General features: G+C 40.9%; 1 protein-coding gene across 5 annotated transcripts in view; it reads left to right on the top strand.

Annotated features, from left to right (window-relative positions):
• PHF20 (PHD finger protein 20) overlaps positions 1-13210 on the top strand; it is a 134798-nt gene that overhangs the window by 63634 nt on the left and 57954 nt on the right. For all 5 annotated transcript variants that reach the window (XM_027078414.1, XM_027078415.1, XM_027078416.1 and 2 more), the window contains 2 exons: positions 358-546; positions 1465-1644. In XM_027078414.1, the coding sequence (XP_026934215.1) occupies positions 358-546; positions 1465-1644 (369 nt within the window). The remainder of the gene's footprint in view (positions 1-357; positions 547-1464; positions 1645-13210) is intronic.

Below are 13210 nucleotides of genomic sequence, written 5' to 3'. Positions count from 1 at the left end.
TTGGCTCCAGAAAGGATTTGTGATGGCTCTAAGGCTCTGTAAACTTACTGACTTGGGAAGTTAGTATGTAGACTTCTATGTTGGAAAGCCCCAAAATAAAACTTGTCAAGATTGAGACATGACCTTGGCACATATTTTCAGATCATGAATCCTTAAATTAGGAAAATTATATCCTGGCAGAAAGACTGTACCTGTACTTAAAACTATAAACCAGGATAGGGTATTTCCTTTCATCACTGATCTAATATTCTAGAAGTCTCTGGTTGAAGCCCTTATAGAGGCAGCCAGTCCAGAAATCTGTAGTAGCAGAATTATTTCTTCAGGTCTCTTGACTACAACTCTCTTAATGGTTTATAGCCCAGGAAAAGTCAAAAAACTACTCGGAAAACACTGACAAAGACTTATCAAGGAGACGGTCCTCCAGGCTGTCCACTAATGGGACCCACGAGATCCTAGATCCTGACTTGGTTGTATCAGATTTGGTTGATACGGTTACTACTGATCCTTTGCAAAACACATCATCTGGTACCAAGGAGTCTGAAGAAGGTGAGTCAGAGTCTGTTCTGGAATGGTCTTGCCAACATGCTCCCTGTCTAATGAGAACCAGTCTAAATCAATCATTGTGTACTGCCTTATACAAGTTTTAGATGGTCTTGAAATCAAGTTATTGAATTGGCTGCAGTGTTTCTTATATTCTTCACTGAAGATTTAATAAACTTTTGTTTGCATTTGTGATTGGTTTTGCTTATATATGTCTGAATGTTGGGTTGGAGGTGCAGTGCTTGAAGAGCCCTGTTCCTGTCTCTGTCTTTCTGATGCCATCTCACTCCAGTCCCTCTGCCTTTTTGTTAATATTTCCAGCAGATCCTCCCTTCACTTTAGCTTCTTATTAGCCTTCGTCTTTGATATGCTCACAGCCTTGGCTATGTGTGTTGGAACCTGTGAATGTATTCTTGTATACCATGAAATGAATGGTTTCCTCTAAAAAGACCCTGGCTTTATCAGGTTTTTTTTGGTTTTAAATTATTGATTAATTTATTTATTTTTGGCTGCGTTGGGTTTTCGTTGCTGCCCGTGGGCTTTCTCTAGTTGTGGCGAGTGGGGGGCTACTCTTCATTGCGGTGTGCAGGCTTCTCATTGCGGTGGCTTCTCGTTGCAGAGCACAGGCTCTAGGAGCATGGGGTTCAGTAGTTGTGGCTTATGGGCTCTAAGAGCGCAGGCTCAGTAGTTGTGGCTCGCGGGCTGTAGACTGCAGGCTCAGTAGTTGTGACCCATGGGCTTAGTGGTTCCATGGCATGTGGAATCTTCCCGGACCAGGGCTCGAACCCGTGTCCCCTGCATTGGCAGGTGGATTCTTAACCCACTGTGCCACCAGGGAAGCCCCTTTATCAGTCTTTTGTGGAACTTTTGGTTCTCAGATTATGTACATGTATATGTTCCCCAATCTTTCTCTTTTTCTTCTAGGTCAGTTGAAATCTCCTTTGGAAGCTGGCCAGGTCTCATCTGCACTAACTTGCCACTCCATTGGGGATGGATTGGGGCCTGCAGGCTTGGAGTTGAACTGCAAGTCAATGGGCGAAAACACTATGAAAACGGAACCGACTTCCCCCCTTGCTGAGTTACAAGAGATTTCTACGGTGGCAGGTTCATATTTAGAGTTAACATAACCCTCTTCTTATACTTTTGCTTCTCCTTTGATTGTGAACTAAAAAAAAATGGATTTTCCTAATGATTTTTTTTTACCTTTTATTAATAATATTTTCTTATTTTAATGCTATATACATTTAAAAAATGCTATATACTTGTCATTTCTGATATTGCCAATTTGGGTTTCCTCTCTTTTCTTGATTAGTATAGCTAGGGATTTATCAATTTTTGTTGATAATTTCAAAGAACCAACATTTTACTTTAGTTTTCTCTTTGTTTTTTTTTTAATGTCATTGATTTCTGTTTTGATCTTTAGTGTTTTCTTCCTTTAAATGTTTCTAGAAACATAGGTCATTAATTTTAGATTTTTCTTCTTTTCCAATATGAGTATTTAAAGTTTTAAAATTTCCCACTAAGCACTGCTTCAGCTACATCCTACGAATTTTGGTATGTTGTATTTTCATTTTCATTCAATTCAAAATATTTACGATTTATTCGTTGACTGTGGGTTACTTAGAAGTGTGTTGTTTCATTTCCAAGTATTTGTTTGTTTGTTTTTTTAAATTGATTAGTTTTTGGTTGCATCGTGTCTTCGTTGCTGCGCACGGGCTTTCTCAAGTTTCGGCGAGCGGGGGCTACTCTTTGTTGCTGTGCGCAGGCTTCTCATTGCAGTGGCTTCTCTCGTTGCGGAGCACGGGCTCTAGGCGCGTGGGCTTCAGTAGCTATGGCTTGCGTGGTCTAGAACTCAGGCTCCATAGTTGTGGTGCATGGGCTTAGTGGTTCCACGGCATGTGGGATCTTCCTGGACCAGGGCTCAAACCTGTGTGCCCTGCATTGGCAGGCGGATTCTTAACCACTGTGCCACCAGGGAAGTATTTTATAGATACCTTATTGTTACGATTTATAATGTAATTCCATTATAGTCAAAGAACATACTCTGCAGGATTTCAATCTTTTTTGTTTTTGTTTGTTTTTGGCTGTGCCGCACAGCATGTGGGATGTTCCCGACCAGGGATTGAACCTGGGCTGTGGCAGTGAAAGTCTGGAATCCTAACCACTAGGCCACCAGGGAACTCCTGAACTGTCCCCTTTGTAATGTGAAGTATAACTCTGGCTTTGGTGATTGTCTTACTTGAAGTGTACTTTGTCCGATATTACTCCAGCTTTCAAAAAAGGTACTCCAGCTTGCTTTTGTTTTTTGTATGCATGGTATATCTATCACTTTTCTTTCAATATAACTATGTCTTTAAGTTCAAAGTGTGTCTTTTATAGATAGATAGTTGGGTTTGGATTTTAACTGCAATGTTTAGTCACATTAAATGAAATTATTGATATGGTTGCTTTTAGGTCTACCATCTCGCTTTTTGTTTTCTGTTTATCCTGTGTTTTGTTCTTTTACTTCTTTCTTGTTTTTTCAGGTCAATTGAATTTTTTAAAATCCCATTTTAATTCACCTATTAGCTTTTAGCTCTACTTGTTAGCATTTGTTTTAGAGGTTACTCTAGACATTATGATATATATATATATCCTTTTCATGGTTTAGAGTTGATATTGAGCCACCTTATATAAAATGTTGTATAATCCATTAACACCCCCCTTTTATGCTCTAGTTAAGACATGAATTGTATCTATATGTGCTGTAAAGTCCACAATTTAGTATTATAATTTTTGCTCTAAACAATTATGTATTTTAAAGAATAATACAAAAGAGATAGTGCTTTACACACGTATCTGCCATATCTAGTGTTCTTCATTTCTTCTTCTTCTTCCTCTTTTTTTTTTTCTGTAGTGCAGGTTTCCTGGTGACATTCTTTTGGTTTTTGTTTATTTGAACGTAACTTCATTTAATTTTCATTCTTAAAGGATATTTTCACTGGATATAGAATTGTGGGTTTACAGTTTTTTCCTTTAAGTACTTTAAAGATGTTGTTCACGGTCCTCTATTGTTTCTGAAAGGAAGTTAGTAATCATTCATATTGTTGTTTCCCTGGTTGTAATGTGTTTTCTTTCTCGCTGCTTTCAAGATTTTCTTCTTTATCTTTGGTTTTTAGCAGTTTAACTACGATGTATTTAAATTTGTTTTAGTTTTGTATTTAACCTGCTTGAGATTCACTGAGCTTGAATATGAAAATTGATTTATTTCATCAAATTTATGTTAGACCTTTAGATACTGTCCCACAGGTCACTGGGACTCTGTTGTCTTTTTTGTTTTCATTTAGTTTTCCCCCCTCATTTTCAGATGGAAAACTTTTTTTTTTTTTTTTGTGGTATGTGGGCCTCTCACTGCTGTGGCCTCTCCCGTTGTGGAGCACAGGCTCCGGACACGCAGGCTCAGTGGCTCAGCGGCCATGGCTCATGGGCCTTACCGCTCCGCGGCATGTGGGATCTTCCCGGACCGGGGCACGAACCCGTGTCCCCTGCGTCGGCAGGCGAACTCTCAACCACTGCGCCACCAGGGAAGCCCTCAGATTGAAAACTTTTTGATCTGTTTTCAAATTCTTCTCTCAACTCCAATCTGCTTTTAAGCCCATCCAGTGAATTTTTTATTTCTAGTACTTTTTAGTTCTACACAATGTCCCTTTTATCTCCCTAAATTCTCTGCTGAGATTTTCAGTCTGTTTATTCATTATGAGCGTAGTTTATTATTTTATTTTATTTTAATTAATTTATTTATTTTTAAAATTTATTTTTGGCTGCATTGGGTCTTCATTGCTGCACGTGGGCTAGCTCTAGTTCTGGCAAGTGGGATCTACTCTTCGTTGTGGTGTGCGGGCTTCTCACTGCGGTGGCTTCTCTTGTTGCGGAGCACGGGCTCTAGGCACGTGGGATTCAGTAGTTGTGGCTTGTGGGCTCTAGAGCGCAGGCCTCAGAGGTTGTGGCGCACGGGCTTAGTTGCTCTGCGGCATGTGGGATCTTCCTGGACCAGGGCTCGAACCTGTGCCCCTGCATTGGCAGGCGGATTCTTAACCACTGCGCCACCAGGGAAGCCCATGAGCATAGTTTTAATTGGTGCTGTCTACCACCATCTAGATTATCCTGACGTTAATCCCCATTGATTGACTTTTCTCTATAGGTGACACTTTCTGTTTTCTTTTTATGTCTAATGTTTTGGACTATATCCTGTGCATTGTGAATGGTAAGTTGTAGTTTGGATTATGTTATGTTCCTCTGAAGAATAATGATTTCTTTGTTTTAAAGGGCAATTCATTTGGCTGAACTCAAACTCCAAGTTCTTTTCCTCTGCAAGGGCAGTGTCTGAAACCTCCATTCAGTCTTTGAGCCTTAGTTGGTCTTCTTGAAACTCTATACGTTCAGAGATCAGCCATAGATTTACACAGAATTTAAATGCATTAAGTGAGGCCACCCTTTTGTGGCTCTCTTCTTTCTAGGATTTTACCCCTCACTTTCTAGCTGTTGTAGTTGCACTGAACTTTGTCTTCTGTTTCTTTAGCCAGTAAGACTAAAGGGTTTTAGCTACACAGTGCTACTTACTGGAGCCTGCCTTTAGGTGAAAAGCCTCGAAAAATGGGAAACTCACCTAGTGCCCTTCTCTTATTCCAAATATCCGACTCCTCTTTCTGCCTCTCTTTGTTGCTCTTCAGTGCCTTTAGATATTTGTTTTTTTTATAATTTTTCCCCAGAGTTTATAATGGTTGTAAGCAAAAGGTTTGTTTCCATATGAGGTCTTCTACCATTACTGAAAGAGAAAACTCTACCTTATGATAATAGACACACAGTTTAGGAAGTTGTACATATCCATGGCTACACAGAGGGATTTTTTTCTCTGAAGTAGTGATTGCTTGTTGCATTAATAGCTATTTGGATGTTACTGGTAATACAAACTCTTAGTTTTGGTAATGTTATGTTTGTGATAAATGGTCCCTTTTGATGGATATTTAGATTATTTCTGAGTAATAAGAAAGTATTTCAAACAATAATGTGGTGGTAATCCTTGAATGTTTATTTTTGACTGCTTGATGAATAGACCTATAGGATACATTTTGTAAGTGTGATTGCTGGATTCAACGGAATGCAAGTTTTAAATTGCATCAACAGATCACCCTTCAAAATGACCGTTCCACTTTATATAATGACCAAGAGTATGGGAGAGTATGTTTTCCCTACATTCTTGCTATCTATGGATACTATTCATCGTTTGAATTTTCTTTAATTTATGTTAACATTAGAAGCAAGGTTTTACCTTTTTTTTTTTTTTTTTTTTTTTGCGGTACGCGGGCCTCTCACTGTTGTGGCCTCTACCGTTGTGGAGCACAGGCTCCGGATGCGCAGGCTCAGCGGCCATGGCTCATGGGCCCAGCCGCTCCGTGGCATGTGGGATCTTCCCGGACCGGGGCATGAACCCATGTCCCCTGCATCGGCAGGCGGACTCTCAACCACTGCGCCACCAGGGAAGCCCGGTTTTACTTTTTAAGTTGTATTTTTTAAAATGAGGTTTAGCAGTTTTTCATTTTTTCTTTTTTGCTGTACGCGGGCCTCTCACTGTTGTGGCCTCTCCCGTTGCGGAGCACAGGCTTCGGATGCGCAGGCTCAGTGGCCATGGCTCATGGGCCCAGCCGCTCCGTGGCATGTGGGATCTTCCCAGACTGGGGCACGAACCCGTGTCCCCTGCATTGGCAGGCAGACTCTCAGCCACTGCGCCACCAGGGAAGCCCCTTCATATGTTTATTGAATATTTTTATTTATTTATTTTTGTGAATTGTTTTTTCATATTCTTTGCCCACTTCCCCTAGGATTATTTGTTATTGATTTGCCAAGTGTCCTTTGTATATTATTATTAATAGTTAATTTATTTATTTTTGGTTATGTTGGGTCTCTGTTGCTGCACGTGGGCTTTCTCTAATTGTGGCGAGTGGGGGCCACTCTTCATTTTGGTGCACAGGCTTCTCATTGCGGTGGCTTCTCTTGTTGTGGAGCGGGGCTCTAGGCAAGCAGGCCTCAGTAGTTGTGGCACATGGACTCAGTAGTTGTGGCACACGGGCTCAGTAGTTGTGGCACACGGGCTTAGTTGCTCCGCGGCATGTGGGATCTTCCCGGACCAGGGCTCAAACACCTGTCCCCTGTATTGGCAGGCGGATTCTTAACCACTGCGCCACCAGGGAAGTCCCATACATTGGTGTCACTTTTATTTATTGTATTTCATAATACTGAAATTAAAAAATTTAAATCTACTTTCTTTTTTCCTCAGTATTTGAAATATATAGTTATGATCATAGTGTGTGTATAATCAGTATTATTACATATGCATTTTCCCATATTATAAACTCCATATTAAAATCATTTTAATTATAATATAAGCCACCCTTTAAAGATCTTGATGAGATCAAAATATGTCTTCTACCCATGGCTCGTGTTCCAAGGTTTGATTAATATTCACCTTTAAAAATTTGTTTATTTTGTAAAGTTTGACTTATCATTAATTGAAAGAGGTAGAATAGGGTAGAAGGGAATTAGTATAGGTAAATTCTCGTGTTTCCTAAATACCCATGAAGGCTGAAGGACTTGTAGGATAGCCCTCTTGTGGACTCAGCTATATTCTGAACTAAGGCAGATTTAATGGGGGGAAGACGTGGCCTTATTGGAGAATTTAGCCAGAAAAAAGTTACGGGATCAAAACTCAGGAAATTCTATTGATGACTTGGTTCTGGACCTGGGAAGTGTTCCTTTGATAAACCTGGGTGGTCTGTAACTTTCTTCCTTCACTTGTGTGGAGAGGATAGGCCCTGTAGTTCCCAGAGCAGAGCTTCCTGGGTATGTATGAGCCCAGAGGAAGAATGAAGAAACTTGTGGAGATTTGTGGGTCATGCATTGTTCGTGAAGATTTGTGGGTCACGCATTGTTCCTGGAGAATAATGTGCAGACAAGCTTTTTGTGAGAGACTCAGGGAAATAGTAGAGGTTAAATGAAATTGTCTTCCTGTAGTTAGGGCCTGAAAGGTGTGAAGAGATGCTGCACACATGGATGTGGAAGCTCTGGTTGTGTATCTTGTTTTTCTCAGTTCGGTTAGAGTGTCCTGTTGACCTGCTAAGTAATAGGCGCTGTGCTAATAAGCATCAGTGGTGGCAGATCAGTCAGACTTAGTGCCTGCCTGGGAGGCATGACGTTTAAGCTGAATCTTGATGGATGTATAGCACTGTCCCATGAGTAACACATGAGGCTTAGGTATTCCAGTAGAGGAAGCTATATGAATAGAGGATGTAGCACATCTCTTATTAGGCTATTTGAAATGGAGAGAAGGTAGTCAGTTGAATATTTAGTGATTCTGTATTTTGACACTACATACTTGTGACTTTACTTAATATAAGCTATCATGAAATCTATACATGTATATACTCATTTGTGTTATACTAAATATAAATCTAATTTATATATTTAATAATAAATGTAAGGTTTGAAATTCTTTGCCTTTCTTCTGGAAAGGCAAATTTCAAACATTAATAGTAATTTAAATTTGGTCCAGTGCTTAGGGCTCAGCGCTTTCACTGCTGTGGCCTGGGTTCGATCCCTATTTGGGGAACTAAGATCCTGTAAGCTGTGTGCGTGGCAAAAAAAAAAAAAAAAAGAAAGGTAATTTAAATTATAAATAGAAAATTTTACAGTGTTAAAAGGTTAATGACATTTAAATTTTTTTTAATAAGAGTTTTCTGTAAAGACTATGTGTCTACAGAATTGCATACTTTTGTTTGGATAATTTCAATTTAGATTGGAGGGGCAGATTTTCTTCTTTTTTTTAAAAAAAAAATTTATTTATTTATTTTTGGCTGTGTTGGGTCTTCGTTGCTGTGCGCGGTCTTTCTCTAGTTGCGGTGAGCAGGGGCTACTCTTCATTGTGGTGCTTGGGCTTCTCATTGTGGTGGCTTCTCTTGCTGCAGAGCACGGGCTCTAGGTGCTCGGGCTTCAGTAGTTGTAACATGTGGGCTCAGTAGTTGTGGCGCACGGGCTTAGTTGTTCCGCGGCATGTGGGATCTTCCCAGACCAGGGATCCAACCCTTGTCCCCTGCATTGGCAGGCAGATTCTTAACCACTGCACCACCAGGGAAGTCCCCTTCTTCTTCTTCTTCTTTTTTTTTTTTTGGTCTTGATCAGATTCTGTGTAGTTAACATAAATGCAGTGGCAGAGCAGTTCTTTGAAAATAGTAAACTGAAAGTACTCAAGTATCATTCCTGGCTCATCCCTGGTGCCTTTATGTTGGTCTTCTGTTCCACTGGGTCCAGAGTGTTATGCCTCAGCCATGTGAGCTTGTGGATACAAGGGCTCTCTCCTTTCTTGCTGAGCCTCCTCTCAGTGGCAGGGCTCCTCTCCTCAGCCTACTTTCTTTCCTGTGGGGGAAATTATTAGACTTGATGCACAAATTTGGTGGAAATTTAATCTCAGAATTTAGTAGTCCATGTTTTGGCATGGAAAACTCTCTATAACAGCCATGTCCCTTAACTCAGCAGACTGAGCTCTTCATTATGCTGTCTTAAGGGTGGTGTTACATTAGACATCACTTGAAATTGGAAATGAATTGTTCCTACGCCACTGGGAAATATGCTGAGCAGATGAGATGAGTGAGAGGACTAGGTCAGAGGCTAAATCCCAGTGCTTGTTTTAAAGTTTTCACACACATACAGTTTCTGTCTCATGTCAGTTAATTTAGCTGCATCTCTGGTTTGTGGAGAAGATGGAAATAAAGTGAGGGTGGTACAGGTGAGTCTTGGGAAAGATGATAGGAAGATTTTTTGTTGTCTTGCTTCTTTATGTTGCACGTAGGATTTTCTGGGGAATAATTTTGAAACCACTGCAACTAACTGAAGCACTTGCCCATTTTCCAAGAGAGTGTATAGTAATGGTAATGGTCCAATTACCTGGATCTTGAGCTATGAGGAGTAAAAGCAGCATGGATCCCATTGCTGTTCTCTTCTGGAGTAGGCGCTAAGCTATTTGCTTTCATGACTTAATGCCAGAGGGGAATGCAGTTGAAATTGTTCTACTTGGGTAAGCATTTGTGTATTCTGTAAAACAGAAATTAGAATAGATGTCTTTAGAAGTTGCAATCTCAGATTAGTCTCTAAATCTGGGCCCAGACTATTTGGTCATTCACAGATAACCAGGGCTGTTGGAAAATGGGCTGCCGTCCATTCATTCATTTCAGTCAGGGAATATTTAACAAGTACCTACTAAGTGGCAGACTCTCTTCTAAGCTGTGTCATTTGTGAATATTCTACATGAACCATAGAATGAACAAGAGAGAAGACCCAATAGAAGTACAGGCTTATTCAGCTAATTTTTTTTTTTTAACTAAATACCTGTTAGAAATGGGGTACTACCACGAGGTGTAGCGTCCCATTGTTATGTTGTTAGTTATAAAATGAATAGGAAGTTATTTGTCACAATTATTAAATGTTTATAGATGATTTACTTGTAAATTAACCAGGTTAGTTTCAGTGTAATGCCTATAATAGTTCTTGCAAATGATTTATTCTTAAATTAACATGGTCCGGTTTAGTGTAATGCTTACGATAGTTTAGGTTTCAGACACTTGTGTTCTTCCATGTTTTCTTGGGTAGGAGAGTCATTGACCTATAGCCATTGTAGTTTGGGGAGTTGGGAGTGTCTGTGGTCTGTCATCAGACATATAGTGGTTGAACATTGGCTGAGAATTCATTGTTCTGGGGGTTAGAGAAATGAATGAGACATCTGGTCAATGTCCTTGTAGGTCTTTCTGTCCAGAGTAAGACTGCAGGTACCTGCATTACAAGAGAGACAGTTAAGGTGGTGTCATGAGAAATACTTAAAACTATGGGAGAGATAACTGACAGTGATAATGTGTGCCTGACACATGGAAGTTGAACTCAGGATTAGCTTGTTGAGCCCTTACTATATGCCTTGGAGCTCTGCTGTCAGCGAATGGGGCACTCTTGGTCTTAGTGTTCATTAAATGCTCTTTGGATCTGACTATGGAGAGAGGTGATATATAGGTTGGTGGTTTGGGGGCAGGGGTGGAAGAATATCGAACTTGCACAGGGCCTTGAAGGATGAGTATCACTTAGGTATTTGGAGATGGAGGCAGAGCAGTATCAACAGCATAATCATAGGGTGTTTTCTGAGACTATTAAGTGTGCTTTCTGACTTAATTGCAGGCTTCCTGAAGTGGGTTAAGGCTGAGCAGGTAAATTTCTGCCAAACTGAGGTCAGTTGCTTTGAGTTGCTTTTCTGTTTATGGAGCTATTGGAAATGCTTCGTTTGCAGGATAGGGAAATAGCCATCAAATGATCACTTGGATCTCTGTTGGTAAGGTTGCTTTCCTCCTACTTAGCTGTTCTGTGGCCTTAAGGCATTTTAAAGTATTTTTTAATGAATTGTTTGACAATAAGTTGCAGACTTTTACCCCTGAATATTTTGATGTATATTTCCTAAAAAATGAGGGCATTCTCTTATGTTACCACAATTATCAAAATCAGGACCTTATTCAAACTCCACCAGGGATTTCATTGGCACCTTTTACCTCATTTATGGAAGTGATCTTGTCTTCATTCAGCACTTTCTTTTTTCGTAAGTTGCTTTTTTATATTCATAAATTTGTAGAGAAATCTAGAAAAGTACAAGAACAATGAAACTAACATTCATGTTTCCCACCACCCAGAACTGTTGGTATTTGGTCATGAGTGAGTGCCTCAGGTCCTTACTCTGGCCCGCAGTGGCCCTGCTTCTTCTGGCCACCTGTAACCTCTGCAGTTTCATCTTTCCTCAGTCTCTCTCCTTCCTGCTGCCTCTGCTCCAGCCACAGGCCTCCTTGCTATCCTGTAAGCACAGCAGGTACACTCTCACCTCTGGGCTTTCATTTAGCATGCTTATTATTATTATTTTTTTAATATTTTCTTGGCCGTGCTGTTGTGGCATGTAGGATCTTAGTTCCCCGACCAGGGACTGAACATGCGCCCCTTGCATTGGAAGCGCAGAGTCTTAACCACTGGACCACCAGGGACATCCCTCAGCACACTTTTATTGAATACCTTTTATTCCCAGCCAGAGCAAAATGGATCCATTGGAAAACTTATTTCATCAGTCAGTTAGTGGATAACATTTATCATCAGATCATTCATTCAGCAATTGCTTGAGCATTTCTTAGGTACCAAAACTTTGGAGGGGGGTGAGAGGAAAGCTGGAAGCATTAATGAAAACAAAGAAAGATGAATAAGTTATCTCCTTGACCTCAGAGAGACACTTACAAGAATGGATCGTTCTGGGGCTTCTCTGGTGGTGCAGTGGTTAAGAATCCACCTGCCAACTCAGGAGACACGGGTTCGAGCCCTGGTCTGGGAAGATCCCACATGCCACGGAGCAACTAAGCCCGTGTGCCACAACTACTGAGCCTGCGCTTCTAGAGCCCACGAGCCACAACTACGGAGCCCAAGTACCACAAATACTGAAGCCTGCACGCCTAGAGCCCGTGCTCCGCAACAAGAGAAGCCACGACAATGAGAAGCCTGCCCACAGCAACAAAAAGTAGCCCCTGCTCATCACAACTGGAGAAAGCCTGCACACAGCAACGAAGACCTAACACAGCCATAAATGAATGAATGAATGAATGAATGGATTGTTCTGGATACTTCCAGTCGACTAGTGGTGAATAGCATTATTGATTGATCATTGTCCAGCTTAAGCATTTCTAGATCTGCCATAATTTTGACAACTTTTTCCAAACAAAATTTCAAGTATGTCCTAGTTTTTGATGCAGTGATTCTTTTCCAACATACATGATCAGATAAAGAATCTATTTGGAAAATAAAGGTGGACAGGTATTTTAATATTTTCTAAGATATTAAAAGTTAAATCACATCAGTTAATCATTAGTATTCTTCATTGAAAAACAACATGGCAGCAACTTAAGATCATTACAGACTGTGTGCACTTAGTATGGTCATCACTATTGAGTCATAAGGAGACAACAATGAAAGGTTTTATTTAATGATGCTTTTTAAAATTTAATTTTTCACAATTAGAACACTAAGGAATACTAATTCTTCATAAGTACTACTTCTTGATGAATTTTCACAACTACTCTGATGTAAAGGCAGTTAGGACCCTTATTTAAAAATTATTAGGGGGCTTCCCTGGTGGCACAGTGGTTGAGAGTCCGCCTGCCTATGCAGGGGACGTGGGTTCGTGCCCCGGTCCGGGAGGATCCCACGTGCCGCGGAGCAGCTGGGCCCGCGGGCCGTGGCCGCTGAGCCTGCTCGTCCGGAGCCTGTGCTCCGCAGCAGGAGAGACCACAGCAGTGAGAGGCCTGCGTACCGTAAAAAAAAAAAAAAAAAAAAAAATTATTAAGGCTTCCCTGGTGGTGCAGTGGTTAAGAATCCACCTGTCAATGCAGGGGACATGAGTTCGAACCCTGGCCTGGGAAGATCCCACATGCTGTGGAGCAACTAAGCCTGTGCACCACAACTACTGAGCCTGTGCTCTAGAGCCCGTGGGCCACAACTACCGAGCCCACATGCCACAATTACTGAAGCCCTCGCGCCCAGAGCCTGTGCTCCGCAACAAGAGAAGCCACGACAATGA

The sequence above is a fragment of the Aethalodelphis obliquidens genome, unplaced genomic scaffold, assembly GCF_003676395.1.
Source record: "Aethalodelphis obliquidens isolate GAN/ISIS:26980383/991018 unplaced genomic scaffold, ASM367639v1 scaffold42, whole genome shotgun sequence".
NCBI lineage: Eukaryota > Metazoa > Chordata > Mammalia > Artiodactyla > Delphinidae > Aethalodelphis > Aethalodelphis obliquidens.
This window is presented reverse-complemented; position numbering and strand designations above follow the sequence as displayed.